Source organism: Monodelphis domestica, chromosome 8 (assembly GCF_027887165.1).
Source record: "Monodelphis domestica isolate mMonDom1 chromosome 8, mMonDom1.pri, whole genome shotgun sequence".
Lineage (NCBI taxonomy): Eukaryota > Metazoa > Chordata > Mammalia > Didelphimorphia > Didelphidae > Monodelphis > Monodelphis domestica.
The window spans coordinates 7,738,642-7,761,084 of record NC_077234.1 but is presented as its reverse complement, the minus strand read 5'-3'; the positions used below and the strand labels follow the sequence as shown (position 1 = coordinate 7,761,084).

General features: G+C 47.2%; 1 protein-coding gene across 5 annotated transcripts in view; it reads left to right on the top strand.

Annotated features, from left to right (window-relative positions):
* The window catches only part of TP63 (tumor protein p63), a 237,211-nt gene that overhangs the window by 180,878 nt on the left and 33,890 nt on the right, over positions 1-22,443 (top strand). For 4 of the 5 annotated variants that reach the window (XM_056807507.1, XM_007502471.3, XM_007502470.3 and 1 more), the window contains 4 exons: positions 16,202-16,388; positions 18,023-18,138; positions 19,806-19,915; positions 20,826-20,962. In XM_056807507.1, the coding sequence (XP_056663485.1) occupies positions 16,202-16,388; positions 18,023-18,138; positions 19,806-19,915; positions 20,826-20,962 (550 nt within the window). The remainder of the gene's footprint in view (positions 1-16,201; positions 16,389-18,022; positions 18,139-19,805; positions 19,916-20,825; positions 20,963-22,443) is intronic. The other variant, XM_007502469.3, reaches the window with a different exon arrangement.

Sequence of the window (22,443 nt, the reverse complement as noted above, 5' to 3'; positions counted from 1 at the left end):
CCTAATGATGTGTTTCACTGGCACTGACGGGCTTTGAGAGCCTGACAGATTGCACTTGGGGGTGTTGGGGGTCTGGCAGGAGCTGGGCGGGTGGAGGGGGTGATGAATGGCGCGCGGGGAGCTACAGATTCCCGGCACCCCGTGCCGGCCCTTAAAGCTCGCTGGCTACGCCGGAAGTCCCAGCTGGGGCGCCCCGTCGGGACTGTCTCTGCTATCCACAAACGGCAGGGCAAGTTCCCGGTGCTGCGTGTGTGCTGCGTGTGTGTGCGCGTGCGTCTATCCCCAGGCTGCCGCTCCCTGTCCTGCGGGCAGGTCAGGACGCTCGTCCCCCCAGGGCGTGTGCCCTGCACTCTTGGGTTCTGTCTGCTCTGATGGCAGCCAGACGTGGCTGTGTGAAGATGGGAGGAAGCACCGCAGGCTTTCCCCTTCCCCGAGAGGATCCCTGGTGTCTTTGGCCACCTGGGCTCCCCTAGAAGGGATCAAGGAGCCAGACGAGTCCAGTCCTTCGGCCAAAGGGCCTCGGACCCTCCAGGAAGGACCTAGAAATGAGCCAAATAAGGAGCCCTAAGACGGTCTCTCTAGGATTCTCCCTTCCACGGCCCCATCAGTCTTCCCATCTTTGCACTAAACGGATCCACAGCCCACAGCTTCCAATCTTGGCCCCAGAACATCCCATCTCCTTGTCACGGGTCAGACCCAGCAGAGAACCCCAGGGGCCCCTCGTCCTCGCTGCCTCGGACCCCGGGCTTCACGTCCTCCCAGCTAGCAGGGGTCAGCTTTGTGTCTCCTGTAAAAAGAAGAGGAAGTGCTTTGGCAATCGATTCCTTCTGTCCCCCAGAGCCACGGGGCCCTCTTCTGTCAGTGCCCCCCTTAAATCTGCCCACGCTGCCCCGCTACTCTGGGGAGGGGGGGGAGGGGGAGAACCCCGGGGACGGGAGATGAGGAGCTCCGGGTGTTGCCGCCTGTGTGTTTCTGTCCCTCATCCGAAAGCCACTGAATCCAGTGGACGGGCCCAAGAACTGCCTCTGTGTCCTGGCCTTTCCAAGCCAGCACCTACCTCCTGGGAGCTCTCTTTGTCAGCTGCCGCCGCCCAGGCTCCCCAAATCCTGTCTGATGGGACTCCGGAGAAGTTGGGTTTGGGGGAGGAGGGGGTGGTTCAGGGGTTGGGTGGCCACGAGCTCCCCACGCGCTGTGGCAGCCTCTGCGGCCTCTGCGGAGCCTCTGCCCGTTCGCCTGTGAGGGGCTGCACTTCTGGGTCTGCAGGGACAAAGGGGAGCCTGAGGGCTGCTCACTGGAGGGGGAGTATCCAGGGGCAGAAATATGGCCAGGCTTAGAGACAGAGGCTTGGGTTCAAGTCCAGCCTCTGCCACTTCCCAGACGCCTGGCTCCCGGCCTCCGTCGTGTCCCGACAAGTGGGAAGTTGGACTGGATCGTCTAAGACATCCCTTCCAGTTTGAACATAGAGCCTGTGACTACAAGTTCAGGGTTCGTAGATTCCAAACATCCTACATGAATGTGGGCTCGCGCCCATGTGTGTGTCATGTGTGTTGTGTCGTGTACATGTGTGTGATTTATGTGTGCACACTGACAGATGTGCATCTGCGTGGGTGGGTTGGCGGAGATAGACTGAAAGCCCTCTGAGCGCAGAACCCCTTTTGCTTGGCTTCCGCCTAGGCCAAGAGAAGTCCCCGACAAAAGGTTGACTGACTGGGATTGGGCATGATTGTCCTCATTTTACCGGCTGAGGAAACTGAGGCTTCCGGAGGAGGGACTCGCTCTGGCCCCGCCACCCGGAAATGTGAGGCTGGAGACAGGAAGGGGGTGTGCCAGCCGCTTCTGCGTCCTGTCCTGGTGCGTAGAAGAGAGCGGGGTGGGCGCGGCTTGCATGTCGTCCTCCTTTGCTAGAAGAAGCGACCAGAGAGAAATGGGAAAACCCCCCCGAGGCCAGGGGCCAGCGGCCTTCCTCTGGGCCTTCCAGGTGGAGTTCTGACTCCTGATCCTCCTCTGGAAGTGGGCCCCTGCGTGGCGCCTGCCCCTTCCGTCCTCCTCTGGCAATGTGGCCAGAAGAGTCCGGGCAGCCGCCCTACGGATCAGCCTTTCCGTTGTGGCTCCCCCCAGCCCGCCGCCATCTTCTCCACCTCCTTCCCTCCTTTCTGCCTCCGCTTTTCCTTCCAGGAGCTCTGGCGGGGGTAGGCTTTCCTCGCGTAGCTGCAGTGGGACGTCACTCTGGAGAGCCCATCGGCTCCCGAGGCGGCTCCAGAGCCGGCGTGCTTTCCCCCAGCAAAGCCCAGCATGACGGAACACGCTTCCACATTTCCACCTGAAACAAGTGAAGTGTAAAGCGGCAGGGAGCCACGTGAGCCCTCCAGACAGGCAGTGGCGCCCCCCATCCCCCCCCCCCCAAGGAAAGCCTTCTTCGGGGAGGGCTTGGATCCCCCTCGTGGCAGGCCCTCGGTGGGTCGGAAAGCCCCGAGCTCAGTCCTGGAAGCAGCCCCTCCGCGTGACTTCTTTTTCAGCAGATCCGCTCTGGGGGGGCAAAGACAGAATGAAGGCTGGATTAGAGGAACTGAAAGGCAAATCGGATCTAATTTATTAAGTTACACCTCTCCGCTCCACTCGGGCCCAAACAATGCCCACAGCTCCCTTTTCCAGCCTGTTGCCTTCCCCTACGTGGGGGGAAATAAAGAGCCCGGGCAGCATGCCTGGGGATGGCCCAGCCCTCTAGAGAAGCACATCCGGAGCTTGGTCTACCAGGATGCCTCCATGCCAAGTCCGGGGGTGTTGGGACCCCCTAAAAGGACCCTGGCGGCGTCTCCCGATCCCCTGGCTGGGCCTTGGCTTGTGTAATTCTTTAGTGCCTTCTGTGTTAGTGCCCCTGGGGTTCCGGGGGTGAAATGAAGCCGTGGCACCCTTAGAAAGCTCCCACCCTGTGGCAGAAGCCACATCATGGGCGGCCCAATACGAAGGGGTTTCACAGAGAAGGGAGTTGGGGCGGGGATTCCAGCACCTGAACTAGAGCAGGAGAAGGGATGAGGAAAAAGCCAGAGGTAGGAAGAGTGAAGCCCTAACAAGCAACAGAGTTCAGGGAATGAAGGAGAGGAGAGAGAGCATTCTGGGGCTGGGAGGTAGCCTAGAATTGGGAGGACACGAAGTTAGAATCTGACCTCCATCAGGGACTAGCCATGTGACCCTGGGCAGCAGGTCACTTCAACCATTACCTCAGTTTCTTCCTCTGTAAAATGGGGATAATAGCACCTCCCTATGGGGCTGGTACATGGTAAGTGCTATAGAGATATTAGCCATTATTGTTGTTATTTTCAGTCAATAAGCATTTTGTAAGCCCTTCTTTTGTGCCAAGAACTCTTCTAGTGCTGGAAATACTAAAAAGGCCAAAGCAAAACAAAAGCAAAAACCCCCGAAGGAAACCAGAGAAGCCAAAAGGCCTGGGTGAGGAGGGAGAGCATTGCAGGCAGGGGACTGAGGAAATGGTGCCAATAAAGAGAAGTGCTGGAACAAAGAGGCCAGCCTAGCGGAATGGAGATGGTGGTGATAATGCTGGAGGGGATGGAAGCATCAGGATAGGCAGAAAGGGACCCAGTAGTGGAGGGCTTCTGACAGTCCTCCTCCTGGTGACAGGCCCCTCTGGTCCTCCCAGTGTGAGCTTGTTAGTTGGAACATTCATCACAAGGGATGGTTATCAAGCAGCTTCTTTTCCTTCCTCTTGGACCTGGGTGCAATCTGACTGCCACAGAGTGGGTACAAAGTGGCTCTTGTACCTGGGTTTCCCTTTAAAGGTCTCTTCTTCACCACTGTAAGCCAGGAATAATCACAATCTTTTGGAATGATCCCAAAGATGCATCTCTGATGTCTGGTCCAACAGTGACCAGGGAGAAGCTTTTCCATGACCTCCCGTTCCTCAGTATTATACCAAGAATGACCTGTAAGAGACTCAACCATTTGTTTATCTGTGAGGGGGTGCAAAACTTGGAAAATCTTGGTGCCATCCCTCTGGTAAGGGAAGCAGAAAGTTCTCTTAAATCCAATCATGATGGAAAGATTGTGGACCTCTTTTCAAGTCAATCCCATCTCTGGAAATGATTACGGTTGTCTCCAAGCAGGAGTAAATGACTTCTCACTGCATCTCAGTTTCCTCTTCTTGGGTTGGGTCCCTCCAGGATCCTACCATCACCTTCAAAGGAAGCCCCACTGAGTACACAGAGATGCAGAGCCAAAACACACACACTCTCTCTTTCTCTCTCTCTCCATCTCTCTCTCTCTCTCTCTCTCTCTCTCTCTGTCTCTCTCTCTGTCTCTCTCCCTCTCTCTCTCTCTTTCTCTCTCTCTCTGTCTCTGTCTCTCTGTCTCTCTCTGTCTCTGTCTCTGTCTCTCTGTCTCTCTGTCTCTCTCTCTCTCCTTCCCTCTCCCCCCCCTTTCCACTGTCACTGTCACTCCATGCTTTCCCACAGGCTACCCACTTACCTAAGCTACTCTGTGGTTCCCAAAGCCTTTCTGACTCCAAATCCAACTTTTATCCCTGTCTCATACTGCCTCATTATGGGGGAAAAGGGGAATGTGACATCTATGAGGCAGGACAAAGAGGCTGGCTAGGTTTGGCATCCATGAGGATGGACTCTGGTCCTTTGTTTTTCCTCTTTTTATTTGCTTTGCTTTGTAGATGGACAGGAGTTTGAATTTTGGCTCTGCCACTTGTTATCTGAGTGACCTTAGATGAGTTACTTTCTTTAATCTAGACCCATTTTCTCCATGATAAACTGATGGGATTGCCCTCTAAGATTTCTACAGCTCTAAGGCTCCCTTCCTCCTTCCTCTTGCTGCCCCCTCCCCCAGCACAGAAGAAATCGAGCCACGCACACTTCCATCCACTTAAGATCTAAAGTACACCATGTTTAACCTGGGCTGGGGAAGACAAGCCACATTCCAGGTGTGTAATGGTCCAAGCTGCACAGGGCTGGCGCATGGTCCCCTCAGGGCTGCCGTCCCTTGGAGCTGCTGCCCCTATTCACAGTGGGACACGTTTCCCCACCTCCTACCCCCAGGAGCTAAGCTGAGTGAAAGCTGGCCCAGTGGCAGGCGTGTTGCATAGGGAGAGGGAGGGAGGGAGAGACCGAGAGAGAGAGAGAGAGAGAGAGAGAGAGAGAGAGAGAGACAGAGAGACAGAGAGACAGAGAGACAGAGAGACAGAGAGACAGAGAGACAGAGAGACAGAGAGACAGAGAGAGACAGAGACAGAGACAGAGACAGAGAGACAGAGAGAGAAAGACAGAGAGAGACTGACTCCAGGTCTGAGACTGTCCAGTCACTGAGCATGGGTTTAAGTGAAGAGGGTCAGGAAGGACAGCAATAGAGGGACTCCTAGAAATAATGGAAATGGAAAATTGGAAGGCAGCTGGGAGCAAGGACTGGACAAGTTAGGAAGTGCGGCCCACAGGGCAAGTCAAGAGTAGGGAAGGCCTGGACAGCTGGAAGCAGTAAGGGGATTTCTTCCCCTCCCCACTCCCCAAGAGGAACCTGGAGGACCAGGGCAGAGGATACTGTGGTCTGAAACTTCAGGGTGGGGCAGCACCCACCCCTTCACAGCTGTATTATCTGCTAGAAGCCAACCCTGAAGGGCCAACTCCTTCTCTAGAAGGTGTGACTGCTCTGCCTGGGGCAGACTCATTCTCTCCCTGGACACTGCCCCTAGAAACATCTCCAGCACCCTCAAAAGCAAGCTGAGGTTTTCCGAGACCAGGACTGAGCTCCTGTCTGAGGCACTGATCCACTCAGGACTCAAACCCAGGACAGGTGCCGCCCTGCAGGGTGTACAAATGCAGGTCTATCCCGAGTTTCCAGAACACTGATTTTCATTCTTTAGCTTTTGTTTCTTTTTGTTTTCTTTAGCTTAATTTGGGTTTAGAAAATCCATCCAGAATTAGGTCCTGATGTCCCCCCCTTCACCCAGACACAATTAGGCTATGGAGACCTAGACTGAGCAGCCTAAAGAGTTGTTCTCAGGTCCTGGTGATCCCTGCTCTCCAGCTCACAAGTACAAATGGACACAAAGCCAATCCATGGAGCTCTAGATTCCCTGGCTAGAGGGCAGATGGGATGCAGAATCTTGTCCAGCCCTGCCCTCTCAGAGTGACCCTGGACAAGTCCCTTCACCTCCTGGCCCCTGAGTATCCCCTCTTTTAAAGAGGTCCCAACAAGACCTCTTAGGGCAGTAGTCGAGTCTCAGTGGAGGCAAAGGATGGAATCCTCCAGGAGTGACTTATTGTTGGCTTTGAAAATGGTCCCCTGGGCCCCTTGCTTTTCAGGCCAGACGGGGAAAGAAGCAAAGGGTTAATTTACCGCCTAAGGAAGAGAAATTATCCAAACTAAGCAATTCTTTTCCTTCTTCCCCTCTTCGAGCTTTCAAAATGCATGCCCAGAGGCAACCATCTCCTCCCACCCCCTTCCTGGCAGCACCTCCGCCTCCCCCTCTTCCTGCAGTCCCACCCCCTTCCTCTGCCCCACCTAGCAGAGTAGAAGAAGAGTCAGGATCCTGGGGCGGTTAAGGGAGTGGGGGTGGGGGATGGGACTGTCCTGCTGGCTCTCTCTCTCCATCAGGCTGACCTCCCCTGGGCAGCCAGCAGTCCAGTCAGTGTCCGCAGGGTGCAGAGGCTCCCCGGGCTCTGGGATGCTCCTGATGCTTCCCCAAGGGCTTCTGTGACCGCCTCGACATACACTTCCCCCCCCCCCCATGTCCCATCCCTCGGGTCATGTGGAGCCCCAGCTCTTGGTGGCTAAGCGGCAGCCAGCAGCCAGCGGGGCCCACCTGCCCGATGTCAACATCTGTGGGCGCGGCCCAGAGGAATGTGCCGCTCCCAGCCCGGTGCAGCCCATTAATCCCCAGCACTGACAGGTGGCAACAGGCGGGCGGCCCCTGGCTGGGGCTGCCAGGGAGGGCTTTCCCCCTTTTCTTTCTTCCTTTTCTTTTCTTTTTCCTTTTTTGTACACTCATCACCACAAAGAAGCCTCCCTCCTTCCTGGGTCTGGGTACCTGCTGGCGGCCTGTCTGTCTGCCTGCCGCAGAGACTGAGTGGGAAGGAAAGAGTGACCCAAAGGGAAAACTTCCAGGGGAGCCTCAAACCTGACCCCCAAGCCCAAAGAAGCCCTCTTTAGGGCTCTCAAAAAGACCCCAGGACTGGGGGTGGGGTGGGGTGGATTGCCTAGATCTTTCCTCATGGCAACACTGAAGTGAGAGGATTACAAGTATTGTACAATAGGGAAACTGAGGCTTGAGTAAATGACGGGCTTGGTTCCAGTCACCCAAGTATGAGAGAGACACACACGGTGTGTGTGTATGTTTGTGTATGTGTGTGTGTGTGTGTTTTGGAGGGATTCACTAGAAATCCCAAACCACTGAAACCCCAACTTTCTCTTCAGCAACTCATGCAGACTTTCAGAGACCTGGAAGAAACAGGTTGTGCCTCTCATGGGCAGAGCATTTGGAAGCTGTTCTACAGCAGAAATGGAAATGGGGGTTTTGGAAGCCTTGAAAACAAGTTTGGGAAAGAACAGAGGGTGAGATGGGGCAGAGACCAGTACCTCCCCCCCACACACACACCCTTACAACACACACATACACAGATTAAAGACATAGAAAGTGTAAACAAAGGAATGGAGGTTGACTTCCCAAGAGATGGGTCTTCTACTTGGAAATTATGAACTGGGGATGGGACGTTGGGCTGAGGTTTCCTTCATGGTCTGGGCACCTGATTTCTCTGCTCTAGGAAATGCCCTCTGCCAAAGCAGGATGGTTGGCACCTTCTCTGCAATGTGGAATTTTCTGGAGCCCTGAGAACTGGGGCTCCCTTAGTCCACATGGCCAGTGTGAATCAGTGATGAGACAACATACCATCCCTCTAACCACAACACATGCTACCTCTAAATGGGATGTCTCCACATTGGCAAACTAGATAGAGCATTAGAAATGAACCCACTGCAGAAGTCTTCTTATCCCCCCTTTCTCCCAATGCTAATTCACTTTGCAGCTTGCAGTTCCTAGAGTAACTTCAAGCAATGTTAGCGCCTCCCCCAAGGAGGACAGCACTCTTTTCTGCTGGAGAAATTGTGCAGAATCTGTTCAATTGAATAGTTAGTTTTCCACCCCTTCCATGGAGGTATAGGTGGGGGGGGGGGGGCAGGGAAGAGGAACTGATTTTATTTTTCTTTCTCATACACCTGTTCTTTTCCCCTCCCATTTGTTCCTAAATGAGCTTCCCAGATGGACTGATTTCCTTTTCAGAAAGCCCCAGAAATCTTCTCTTTCTTTCTTTGCCCCGCATGACAACTAAAAAGCTCAGAGTACCTGGGTTCAAGTCCTGCCTCTGAACCTCAGTTCCCTGATCCTTACAGTGAGGTTTAAAGTAATCTACAACAGTTACCTTGTCTACAGAAAACAGAAGCAATGCTGCCCCCTGCAAGCCAAGAGCTTCCCATCCTTTGGACTCCATCTACTGGGGAGATAGATAACTTAAACATCCCATTGGTCTGAAGCCAATGCTGTCAGTGGGCCAAGAGTCAAGCCCCTTTTCTTAGAAGTCTCAGAAGCCCAGATTGTAAGACATCACTGAGGCTAGCAGGCCATCCATCGGGAATCCTTTTCCTGCCATCCCCAGCAGGCTGGGGTTCAGTAGGCTCTGCATGAAAATCTCCAAAGCTTAGGGATCCTACTAGCTCCTCGGGCAGCCCCCTCTGCTCGCCCGGGATCAGTGTTAAGCTTATGTCAAATCTAAATGGACTTCTTTCTCATTTCCTCACTGCTCCTGTCTGTCCTGAACCAAAGAATGAATCAGATCCTTTGGACAGGTGACAGACAGCCTTTTGAAAATTGGAAGAGAGCTGATAAGTCTCCTAGCCCTCAACTCACAATGCACCCAAGGCTTCTCTTCTCTGGGTGAAGCATCCCCAGTTTCTTCAGCCAATTCCCACCTGGCTTCTTGCTTGTTTGCCCTTTCTGAGATGGCACAGCCAGGGCTGAATTCAGGACTCCTGATTTGGTCAGGGGACAATGGTTCTCTCCCTTCCTTATTCTTCCTCATTATCTCAATATAACCTTAAGTTTCCTTGCTTTTCCATCCCTTCCCACTGTTGACGTATTGAGCTTGAGGTCCACCAAGTCCCTTGAAAGTTTTTTTGGACAATCTTTTTTCAGGTGTGACATCTATTCTCTGTTGTGGTTGGGAGGAGAATGACCTTAATTCTATGAGGTAACCCAAAAGAAATGAATGTGAACAACTTGGGGCTTATTCTGAAACTTGTTTACCTTTCCTAGTCAGACACAAGGGGCTGGGTGGGAAGCGCATCAGTATATATATATTTTTTTAATTTTCAGAAACATAGCCTTGAGTATTTGTGGGATTTGTGTATCAGTTTGCTGGGGATTATGGTATTTTGGGAGGCTATCTATAGAATGTTAGGGAATAGAGAGAAATCCCTGATCTGGAGACACTTTAGTTATAGTTGGTGTTGATTTCATAGAAAAATACAAAATACAAAAGGACCAGAAATTAATCAACTGATAAATAGGTATTTATGAAGCACCTACTATGGGTCATCCCTTGCGCTAATGGAGGGAAATACTATGAAAGGTACATAGGCCCTCCCTTCAAGGAGCGTACATTCTAATTGGGATCACAGCATGCATGGGAATGAGAACAGCCTAGCTAAATAGCAGGACTCCAGTCCTATGATTGAGGGGGTTTGATTGCACAATTCTTGGTTGATGCCAGTGTTACAAGTGGGAGGTGGGCAGCCCCAAGCCAGGTCTCACTTGAGTTTCACAAACAATAAGAACCATTTCCTTCAGGAGATTCTGAAGGGGTAAATGTTGGAGTGGGACAGTTTGAGTTTTTTAAAGCTCCTTTGTTGGCACACCTTTGGGAGGAGGGGGGTGTTGAGAAATTAGGCAGGTGTCTGCTGATAGGAGCTGGCATGGGGCTAGATGAATTGTGTTGCTGCATTACCAGGGTGGGTGCCAAGGGCCTGTAACACAGATATCTACTCAGACAGGTGGTGGGGGCAAGAAGAAAGACTCTGGAATGCTTTGAAAAATTTTTTTCCTTCTCATTTTTTTTCTTTTTCCTTGAAACATGCTATTAATAAAAGATCTGAATTTACTCTCATTCTTAAAAATCTCCTGTAGGGTCCTTAGCTGAACATGCCATTTCTTTAGGGACATTTTCCCCTTTACCTCTCTCCAGATTCTAAAATCAAACCAAACTTAAGGAATTCATTGTCCTTTATTATTATAATATCCCTTGATTTCATATCATTTCCTCTGTAATTCCTTATTTTCCTTGAATTTCTTTACTCCACATTTATAGCTTTACTATTTATATGTAATTGTTATGTGTATTTACTATTATACGTCAAAGAAGTTGATATGAGGAATTGGAGACATTTGCTCATTTTGGTGACCCTCTTCTCTCTTTGGAGAGAGCACAGATATCAGGTTTGCCAAAGTGGAAACAGAATGGAGGACCAACCCCAAACCTGGCTCCCCAGATTCTGGCAACTGACAGTTTTGGCAATCTTTCATTTTGGCAAGTACCAGGGGTGGGGGTGGGGATGGCAAAAAGCAGGGGGAAAATGCTCCCTCCCTAAATATATGTCTGATTCAAACACAGAACTGCTTTGTCAGCACCCTGGTGGTTTCTACAGTCATTATGATTTAGTCATCGGGATTTAGGACCCACAGTTTACAGCAGAGATGGTTCCTCTATCACTTCTACTTCACTGAGTGAACTCCCCAGTTTATGCTCTCCAGTTGTCCTTGTCAAGTCCATTCCATGATGCTCCAGCTCTTGAGTTGGTCCAAGTACCCATTTTTCTAAGCTAGAGCCCACACTGCATGTTGAATTGGCCATTTATTTATATGCCAAGGAGGTAAAAGGGTTTTTTTTTAGTCTTTATATGTCTTTAAAACAGAGTCAATGACAGCTACTAGACATACCATGCCCAGGCTGAGGGCCATCGGTCATACAAACACAATGATGAGATCATTCTGTAGTGCTCAAAGTGCTTGGGTTTAGAGGCAGAGTGCGAGGCTGGGTTCACTAAAAATCCTCACTGCTCTTTATTCCTTTAGTGACTTGTGGCAAGTATTTTAACATGTCTTGGAAAAAACATATATATGTTGGCCGTAGTTTTGCCATCTATAAAAATGTGGTAGTTGGATTAAATGACTTTTCAATTCCTTCCAGCCACTGGCCTTTGCTTTATGGACCCAGGATCTCGTTCTGGTTTCCCATCATGCCCATCCCATCCATGCAGGACTGATGGTTACCATCTTGATCTCTAGAGGCTACAGTAAAGATCACTACTTGTTAGAGGCCATTCCCCAGGCTCCTAAGTGCTGCTTGGGAATTTTCTTTCCTCTCTTAGTTATGGTGGTCCTAATGCCTTATCCTTCACAATCCAGTAGACCTAAAATGTATTTAGGGACAGAACAACAGAGTGAGGAGAGCACTGGCCATGGAGTCAGGAGGACCTGCCTCTTCTCCACACCAGTCTGGGACCTTAAGCGAGTCCCTCAACCTCTCAGGGTGCTGGACAGCTCTAAAAGGCTAGAATCAGAGCAGGGAATTGTCAGAGCTCACTTGGATGAAATCACAGACTGGACACCCCTTGAATCATGGACACAACAAAACATCCAAAAGTATAACCCAAATAATGCATGCTAATTTTCATACATATGCAAATAAATGCATTTAAATTCTCCTTGGTGTTATTTTCTAAAGGGTGCTTTGTTATGACAGCAAAATTGAAAGGCCAAATATTAAAACATGGGCTACCCCTCCTCCAGGTCTTGTAGGGCTCTGGCCTGGCTCCCCTGGGCCTCAAAGGCAGCTGAACAGTCTGTCTTGCCCAGTGCCAGAGTCCAGACTGGGACCCTAGCCTCTCTCTCCAACCCACTCCTATCAGAGAACCAGGAATAGGAATGATCCAGTCTAATCTCCTCACTTTACATAAGAGGAAGAGGAGTCTCCCAGAGAGGTGACTAACAACATGCTCAGGCTCACACTGCCTCCAGGGACATCCTTTTACCTCCTGGGGACACAGTCCAAAGTCCCAAATTCAGACCTAGCAAGGATATTCTCTTCCCTAGGCCCAGAATCAGGAAATCCCTTGACTTTAAATACTGCTTCAGACACTGTGTGTGACCCTGGGCAAGTCACTCAACCTCTGTTTGCTTTAATCCACTGGAGAAGGAAGTGGCAAACCACTCCAGGATCTCTGCCAAGAAAACCCCATGGACATTGTGGTCTACAGGGTCACACAACTGAACAAAACAAAAGGATCTTCTCTCTGTCTCTACCCTGGCCCTTGCCAAAAAAAAAAAAAAAAAGAAGAAGAAGAAGTGTCCTTTTAGAGGAGAGTGAGTGGGATGCTTGGCTCTATGTGGAAACGGGGCAGAAAGGCATGAAATGACTTGTCAGAGATGGCTAGAAAGTTTGTAATGGTGGCCAGTCTTTGTCCCACAGAAGGTCTGACCCCTGGCTTGCCTTTCTTTTCCAAATGTAAAAACCAAAAGAAAACTGAACTTCCTCCCCCACTCCGACATGGCTGGATATGACCTAATCAGGCAGACCTCTGGCTTCTTTTCTGCAAGTTTTTCACGTTTCAGTAGGACGGCCCACTTCCAACTCCTTCCTTTTTTGGTATTTTCCTCCAGCATCCTGCCTGGCTTCTCTATTATCCTTCCTCCTATTCTCCGTTGTGCCACCTGCAGACAGACCACGACTCATTCCCTTCTTGGACTGGAAGCCCTTGGAGTCACAGGGCCCCCTTTCAGCTCTGTCCATTCAATGTGCAGTAATCAGAAGGCACTCAGTAAACCCAAGAAGCTCAGTCAGAAGCTGGTCATCTGGCCTAATGTGGACTTGAACCACAACACACCTGACACGGACCCCAGAAATGCCAAACAAACAGGAAAGCCCATTGCTTGGCCTAAGCCCCTGCAAGCCACTTTGGAGCTCATTCAGAAAGTCAGAACATTAGAGGAGGACCAATTTGAGGGCTATCATTTGGCAAAAGCAAGGAGACGATTCTGGAAACTACAGACGTCCTGCCCCAGCAAAAGGGCTTGGGAACCCCAACGGAAAAACGGTGCTTCAAAGACAACATGATGCCTCCAGCACCCAGCTTGGCTTCCTAAAGAACATAAGGAATGCCACACCAGGCTGATCTCTTCTGGGTTCTGCCCAAGCAGCCTGGTGAAGCGATGGAACCATCGATTCCTAGGATCTCATTGGACAAGAAATATATGCCCAGTGAACTGGGAATGAGGTCTAGGAAAGCAGACTTCTGGCAGAGTCTATGAGCTCAGTGCAGGAAGTGTTTGGATTCCCCATTGATACTCTTCACATTCTCTCCTAGCCTCAATGGGGAATATGTTGACCAGTGAGTTTTAGAGTGGGGTATCATATAGCAATGGAGGACAGGCTCATCAGTTTAGAGCAGAGGATCATACATTTGGAGCTGGAAGGGAGCTTGGATACCATTGAGTTCATCCCCTCATTTGACAAACTAGGAGACTAAGGCAGAAAGAGGTTAAGTTACTTGGTCAGGGTCACATAGCTAAGTAAGTGATTGAGATGGGATTTGAACATAGATTTTGCTGGCTTCAAACCTTGTGCTTTATCTCCTGCATCACTCTGATGTTTGAGGATTATCCTTTTAAGGATAAAAGACCAGCAGAGGAGAAAAGAAGGCACTGACACTTTGGGGAGCCAACATCAGAATTCAGAGTGACCTTATGGAGCTGAAGAAGTAAATGACAGAAAACCAATCCCCTTAAGACTCCCTAGGCCAAGCCAGGAGTGAAAAGAAATCTCTAGAAACTTCAAAGACAAAAAGTGGCTCTTTGGAGAGGTGAAGGAGAGAGAGATTCCTGATCCTTAGAAAACAAACAAATATTCGCTAGTGAATAAGACTAGCAATCTGAATTGAGAACATTGAAAAGAAAGCAAAGAGGGGGAGGAATTCTACTGTGGTTCTGCCATCTACTTATTACTGTGGAGATGTTTAATAGAGAGAGCACCTCCCACTTTAATTTAATTATCAGTGTAGGAGGGAAACTTACAATGGGCTCTCTCATGAAGTAGGATGGGCTGCTCTCCAGGTAGTGTGTTTCCTCTTGTCAAAGGTCCTCAAGGGAGACTGGATGACCACTGGTTGGGGTTTGGGTTGGAAGGGATGACCACCAGGTTTCAAATCTTCATTTCTATCAGTGTGTGGATTATGGAACCAAATAATAAAGAACAATGAGGAGAGTCTGGAGACTTACACGTTGGGAACCTGGAGTATTTTAGAAAAGATATAGAAATTGGGACAACTGAGGAATTAAAGCTTAGGTGACTATGCCCTCTCTTACCAGGAATAGCTAATCTACAACATTAGGAGCATGGATGGTCCAAAGTGTATTCCCCAGTGCCACCAATGTCAAAACAAGAACAAGGCTTAAGTGACTTTAAAACAAAGAATAACTCAGCCTCTGTGGTTCCCAGTGGCATACAGGATTTCTTCTTCCTTGGGAGGACCAGGGTCTGGGGAAGCTATTCCCAAATGCTTTGGGGGAAGAGAGAAGTTACCTAAGAAAATAGTCAATTAGCAGCAAACTCCTGTTTCCGATTAGTGCATGTGGCTGTCCTTCCTCTTGGGATCTTGGATTTTGTCTCATCTAATGATAAGGGAGAATTTTCACATATTCCCTTGTTAATCTCATGTGGTACCACCACTGGCTAAGCCAATGCTTGATTCTTCAAAGGAATGATATTTGTAAAAAAGATTATAGTTTGGAGGAACATGTTAGACACAGAATTCCTAGAGGTGTGCCCAGAGAGGGTTCTTTTTTCATTAAGCCTCCTTGAGTTATTAGACCTCAGAGCAGTCCCCTGGAGTGATTCTTATCCACAGGTCTTAATGACCTCTCATAACACCCAACATGGTGACTTTTCTTTCCTCTAAATATTTTGTGTATGTGTTTTGTGTATCTTATCTGTCCTGAACTCAGAGCAATTTCTTTGTCCTCGGGTTCACCTCAGAGGCTCCATTCTCAATAGTATCTGGTTGGTTATAGATTTTACCACTCTAAATCTCATCCCACAAACTCACATAAGGGTTCATTTTCCGGAGGAATCACTGAAGAATAAAGACCATTTGGGCCATCTCTTTGTCTTCTTCATTCAACGTCCCCCCTTCCCTGTTAAAATGTGTCTTTATTTGTACAATTTGTGGCTATCAGCGAGAAACCTTCAACCTCAGTAAATCACTATTGAGACTCACTTAGGAGTTTCACAACTGGGATTTTTGGGTTCATTTTTGGCCTGCTTCCCATGTCCTTGGGCCATGTAAAACTTTTTTTTTTTTTTTGCTGTACTTAATCCTTAGCCTTCAGGCATGTAGAACTGATTGTGCAATGTGCCCCTAGCATGGAGTGATTTTGAAACTGAATTTTTCACTGGAACTGCAGCACTCTTTCAAAGAAAGGAAGGAAGAGCAGAGAATGAAAAGGCAGATTCTGTTTCAGCCGGGTAGAAATGGGCTTTCCAATGGAGCATCCCCTGTCAGAGAGAAAGCACAAAGCATGGCAAAGCAATCTTTTGTCCTCTTGGCCCTCTTCTCTCTTGCTCGCCAATGTCTCTTCCCTGGAACAGGATACAGCTGCCAACGTAGCATCAGAACCTATGTGCCTGTTTACTCTTTGTTTGGATAGCTGTTACCAGGCACATGGCTCATGGAGAGTGGTGCCAGGAACTGGGTGGTTGCACCTCTGCATCACCCACTGGCTGGAATGCAATGATTTGGACTGGGCATAGTAGGAGAGAGATGCCTTTTAATTTATGATAATGACAACAATGATGTGCATAGCATGCTGTGAGTGCAAACCACTTTACCTACATTATCTCATTCAAACATTACAACTTCTATACGATAAGTATTGTAGTTACTATTAGCCATTTTATAGATGAGAAAACTGAGGTTAAAAATAATGTGTTTGACCATGATCACATGGGCAGCATCTGATTTAAATCTTTTATCTATTACATGAGTTGCCTGTCCTGCATAACTTCTGTCATCATTTCTAGTTCCGTATCTCTAGGCTTATGCTACAGAAGTTCACCTATTTTGCTCTCTCTCTCTATTTCTCCAGTATTCTACAGAGTTGAAGAAACTATACTGCCAGATAGCAAAGACATGCCCCATCCAGATCAAGGTGATGACCCCTCCACCACAGGGAGCTGTAATACGGGCAATGCCTGTGTACAAGAAGGCTGAGCATGTGACAGAGGTGGTCAAGCGCTGCCCCAATCATGAACTGAGTCGGGAATTCAATGAAGGTAAGGAGATCTCTTTTCAACTAGTTGTTTTAGAACATGCCTATGTCCTGTAATCTGTTCCTCAAACCCCTTCTGTAGTTTGTCATGCCCCATAAAAATTCCATTTTACAGGCTATCTGGAACCTTTCTACCAACCATTGGGGATATACCTAATGTCTGGACCTTTCTCCTATAACAGAAAAGTGTGAGGAAAGTGTTGGTTAGATCAGATAACAAGCCATTCAGGCCTGAAGCTATAGGAGACAAAGTGGAGATGGGACAAATAGGAGAAAGGTCAATTGAGAGGCAAGAGGAAAAAGAAGTGGAAAATAAGGGGGGAGGATGGTAGATTGGAGACTTTAGAATAGAATAATTTCTAGAAGGTAAGGGGAATATTTCTGAAGAGCAGAATTCAAAGGAAATAAATTAAAGACAGAGAAAGAGGAGAGATGAGAACAGAAAAGTTTAGAAAAAACAGTAAGTAGAGGAAAGGGCAAGTGAGTGGGAGAAAGTGGGTGTGAACTCAAGAGAAAAAGAAACTCAGTAAACCAGGAGTGGATAAGGGGATGGATCGCAGAAGAGACCAAGTAAATAAAAGAGAGAGCAAGGGTGTGTGCGTGTGTGCACATGTATGTGTGTGTGTGTGTGTCTGAGAGAGAGAGAATATGAATGCAAATGCACAGGTAGAAAACAGTGTGAGGAGATGGGAGTGGTGGGGAGGCATTAGCAAGAGGATCTCAGAATGCCACCACCCAGAAAATTTCTTCTGTACCAAGTCTCACTTGGAGTCTGCCAGGATCTGTCCTGTAAGGGAGACCAGGCTTTGTACATAGGCCCTTCAATTCTAACCATCGTTATTGATCCAACCTCTTTATGCTCACTCTTTATATTTTTTTTGTCTAAAATTGTAAATGCTCTCAACTGAGCCTTCTTGGATTCCTGCAGATGGAGAGTGGTCCTGCCTCCTGGAAATCCAGTTGTGGTGTGTGTGTGTGTGTGTGTGTGTGTGTGTGTGTGTGTGACACATACCCATGAGGTTCTCAGATTTACACTGAATACTATTTTTTATTGGCCCTTCCCTATTTCTCTGTCATAGAACTCTAATCTTCCCTTCTGGAAGAATCTCATCTCATTTACATTCAATACTAATTCTAACACTCGGTTTACTGGAAAGAGACATGTTAACCTAAAATATACTACATTATTGTCTGGCAATTGGGGCCCTTTTCCAGGCAGAACATGGACAACAATCTCTTGGTGAAAGTCATTCTCTTTGGATTTTAACCTAGAATTTTCCTTTTCTCTCCCCTCCTTTGGAGCTGATTTTTTAATTCTACTCTGTAGCTTGGGCCAAAAATGTATCAATGACTTCTTTGAGCTTCCTTGACTCTCTAACCATTGCATTTGGAAATGATGGTCTCTTTACCCCAATATCAAATGAATATTATATAGATCTATCCCCCTTTTCAAAACTCCATCTCTTCCTCTTAGAGAATGTAGTTCTAACAAGATATCAGCATCTTCCAAGAAAGTCTCCCTCCCCCCCTCTATGTACCATTGCTTAGAATCCCCATTTTCTGCTTATATCCAGTCCTCACCCTCTTTTCCTTAGGAAAGGCAGCTAATGGTATTCTATCATATTCATTTCTTTGTAGGACAAATTGCCCCTCCTAGTCATTTGATCCGAGTAGAAGGGAACAGCCATGCCCAGTATGTAGAAGATCCGATCACAGGAAGACAGAGTGTGCTGGTACCTTATGAGCCACCTCAGGTAAAAACAGATCAGGTTGGGATAGGTCTAATGAGCAAGTAGAATATAGTGGTGGAAGTGGGGTGGGTTTCACTAGCACTAGTTCTTCACTTTTTTTTTTTTTGGTTTTGACATTGTTCTTGAATGTAAATTGTAAATTATGTTTCTCTTCTTTCCTCCTCTCTATCTCCCCCAAAATTTGTATTCTCTAAGTTGGTTTTAAATTCAACTGTTAACATTGATCATTGACCCATACACACTTATATACAAGCAAGCATTTTAGGATAAGTCATAGTCATATTTTATGTTAAAACAATATTGATCATTTGTCATTATGTTTTTCTAAAAGGATAAGGTTCCCATATGATACAGAAAGGAATTCCAGTATTTATGGTGGTGGGAAGGAAGGACATTTAAATTTGTTATATCAGTGTTCATGTTGTTAGTCATCAGGCAATTGGATGCCTTAGTAAATGGTGACAAGTCTGGCAACAATAAAGTAGAGGTTCCAGCACAACACTTTTAGGTGTACATTCTAGTTCACTGCTCATTAAATTTCTCTGTGTATGCAACACAAAGGTGACAGGAAACACCATTTCTTGGAAAAACTCCTGAGAAAGGGAGGGGCTTATCTTTTATTTTTATTTTAACATTTTTTTCTTTATTTTATTACAGTGACAAATCTACACATAAGTTTTCCAAGTTTACATGATTCATGTTCTTTCAATCCCCTCTTCCTCCCCCCCCCCCCAAAGTAATTCCACTGGGTTATACATACATATACTACATACATATATACAAAACCTATTTCCATATTACTCGTTTTTAAGTGAATAATCTTATAAAAACAAAGCCCTAAATCCTATACCCATGTAAAAATCTGATAAATCATGTTTTCATCTGCATTTCCACTCCCACAGTTCTTTCTCTGGATGTGGATACATTCTTTCTCCTAAGTCCCTCGAGATTGTCCTGGGTCATTGCTTTGTTACTAGTAGCAAAGTCAGTTACATTCAATTGTACTACAATGTATCACTCTCCTCTCTGTGTTCTCCTGGTTCTGCTTCTCTCACTCTGAATCACTTCCTGGATGTCTTTCCAGTTCACATGGAATTCCTCCAGTTCATCATTCCTTTCAGCACAATAGTATTCCATCACCATCAAATACCACAGTTTGTTCAGCCATTCCCCAATCGAAGGGCATCCCCTAAGTTTCCAATTTTTGTTACCACAAAGAGAGCAGCTATGTTTCTACAATGAGTTCCATCCCCATTTTTTAAAATAAGGATTAATTTTTTTTTTTAGTTCTTATCTTTAGAATCAATACTGTGTTTTGTTTCCAAGGCAGAAAAGTAGGCAATGGGGGTTAAATGACTTTTCCAGGCTCATACAGCTAGGAAGTGTCTGAGGTCAGATTTAAACAGAGAACCTCCTGTTTTTAGGCCTGGTTCTCAATCCACTGAGCAACCCAGCTGCCCTCAGAGAAGGAGTTTTGAAACCCCTTCCCTTATGTTTTTGTATCAATTCTAAGACCAAAGAGCAACAAGAGCTAGGCAATGGAGGTTAAGTGACTTGCCCAAGGTGACACAGTGAGGAATTTATGCTCGGATAAGAGTCATCAAATGCAAAGTTCAGCTCACATCCCTGCCAATGACACCCACCAATGTCATTTTTCTCTCTGTGTCCAGGTTGGCACGGAATTCACAACGGTCTTATACAATTTCATGTGTAACAGCAGCTGTGTTGGAGGGATGAACCGCAGACCCATTTTGATCATCGTCACACTGGAGACCAGAGAGTAAGTGCCTTAGGTAGACTAGTTATCTTGGGTCTCAGCATAGGAGAACTGGGCAGCAGGCAAGCAAATGGCAGATTTTCTCTCTACCCAGCTCAGCCAGTACACTAAAGTCTTCTTTCTGATGGCTCCCTTTGTCCAATAAACTCTATACACAAATAGTTTCATAAAAGAAAAAATAGAGAGCTAGGAGGGTGTGCCCAAGTGGGAGGGGGGAAGAGGGAGAAATTGTTTTATCCCCTCCCACCCCAAATTCTTGACATTTGACTACAATTGTTTCTTATTAGATAGTGTTTGTTTTCCCTTTCCCCTAAGGCATTTAACAGTTTCTTTGAGTAAGTCTGCCTTGCCTAAGGGGATCTTATCCAAAGACATCCACTGGCTTAACTCAAGTTTCCTTCACAATATGTAGCTAAATACAGCTGCTCCCTTTCTAGGCTCACCACTGTTCTTTAGACAACAATCTGAGAGTGATTTATTAATATCACAAGCAACTTTTAAGCCTTTTGGTGGTTTGCCAAGTGCTTTAGCCATTTAATTCTTGGTAAGGGCAAGTATGTTATAGACGAGGCATCTGGGGCCCCTTGGTGACCTCTGTGGTCCAAGAGTGGGGCCACATGAATGGGGTGCTCAGCTCAGGCACTCTAAAAATGGTGCTGAAGGCAGGACCAGGACTCTCTTGGAGCATGAGCTAAAGAAATGTTACAGGCAAGCTAGAAGGTATTGTGGTTCAGTGGGATAATGGCTGAATGTAGCCAGAGGCCATGGGTTCAGATCCATCTCTAACCCTGAGCCATCTGCAGAATAGATGGAAACTGGGCACCATGACCTTCATGGCTCCTTCCAGCAGAACTCCGATGCTGTTCAGTTTGAAATCTCTGAATGTTCTTCCTCTTCCCTCTCTGGTTCCCAGTGGGCAAGTCCTGGGCCGCCGTTGTTTTGAAGCCCGCATTTGTGCATGCCCAGGTCGAGACAGGAAGGCAGACGAAGATAGCATTCGAAAGCAGCAAGTCTCAGACAGCTCAAAGAACGGTGATGGTACGAAGCGCCGTAAGTAGCTGTTGCGGGGCATAGGCTGGTTCCAAGACTCATTTGATAACCCAGGAGGAGAAGGCTGGGCATGCTGACCCTCTGACTCTTGGGTTAATCCAGGGGGAGAAATTCCTTGCTGCCACACACCCAGAAGTAGCCCTTGTTTTCAAAGCAGAATTGCTAATCTGTTCAGACATGACAGAAGTCCAAACATTTTACTGTAGGGATGTGGAAACTGAGACCTAACAGGGAAATGGGACTTGGCCCAGACAACACAATAGGAAGACTAGAATGCAATTCCAAATCTTTTGCCTCTTCCTGTACCCTGCTGCTTCATTTTCTCTGCTTATAAACTCAGGAAAGAGAGAAGCATTCCCTTTTTGTTCATTCTTAGGCTCAGAATCATTGCCCTATGCCTACAGCTCAGAGATGCACGCGTGTAATTATAATTGTTCTCATTTTGAGGTTAAGGGCATTGAAAGACTTCCCTCTGGGTGCCTAAAGGGGGTTTGGACTCTGGATTCCTGATCCCAGCCTAGCATGCTTTCTGACCACCTCACAAGGATGCTAACTGCAGGGCACTAAATGAATAAGGGCTGTTGTGATGATCATCATTACTATTAATGTGCCCCTTACAGCTTGCATGAGCTTAGGCATACTTTGTATGTCACCATTCAGAGTCGTGCCCAGCTAAGGATCGAGATCTTTTATCTCTACCAGATTGGCTATTCAGGAATGGTTATGAAGGCACAGTGAATGGGTTTTCCTGAGTTCAAATCTGGCCTCAGACACTAGTTGTGTGACCCTAGACAAGTCACTTGAACCTGTTTGACTCAATTTCCTCATCAGTGAAAAGATCTGGAGAATAAAATGGCAAAGCATTCCAATATTTTTGCCAAGAAAACCCTAAACAAAGACCACAAAGACTCAGACATGACTGGACAATAATTATTATTATTATATTGGGGGGGGGGGTATTGGAGAGAGAACCTTTGGGGTAAGAAAGCACATCAATGCTCATCCTTGAAATCAGACAGGGGCCCAGCACAAAACCATCCTCAGACCTGTGCAACTGTCTTGTGCAACTGGGTTGACAGATACATTCTGACATTTTGGGAAAAAATGAAACCAGAAGACATCAAGTGGTTGTATACAAATGAAAGGGTATTTCAGAGCCTTCCTTAGAGAAGAGAAAAGAGAGTTGGAGAAAGAGAGAGTTGAAGGTGGTGATTTAATAGAACATTAAAAGGCAGCAACAAACATTATTTCATGTGATATGTGCTTGCGTTGCTTGGCAGTGCTCATGCTTGCTGTGAAGATCATTGCAGCTTCTAGATCAGCATCCATTGCAGAGGACACAGAAAAAACTAGAAAGCATTTGATAAGCATCCAAATTAAATCAACATCTACTTTGATACTGACTGACTAAGAAAATCAAATAGGCTCAGGGAGGACTAGGGAAACTATGGTGGAGAGTGGATTCAGGATGAAAAAGGAAA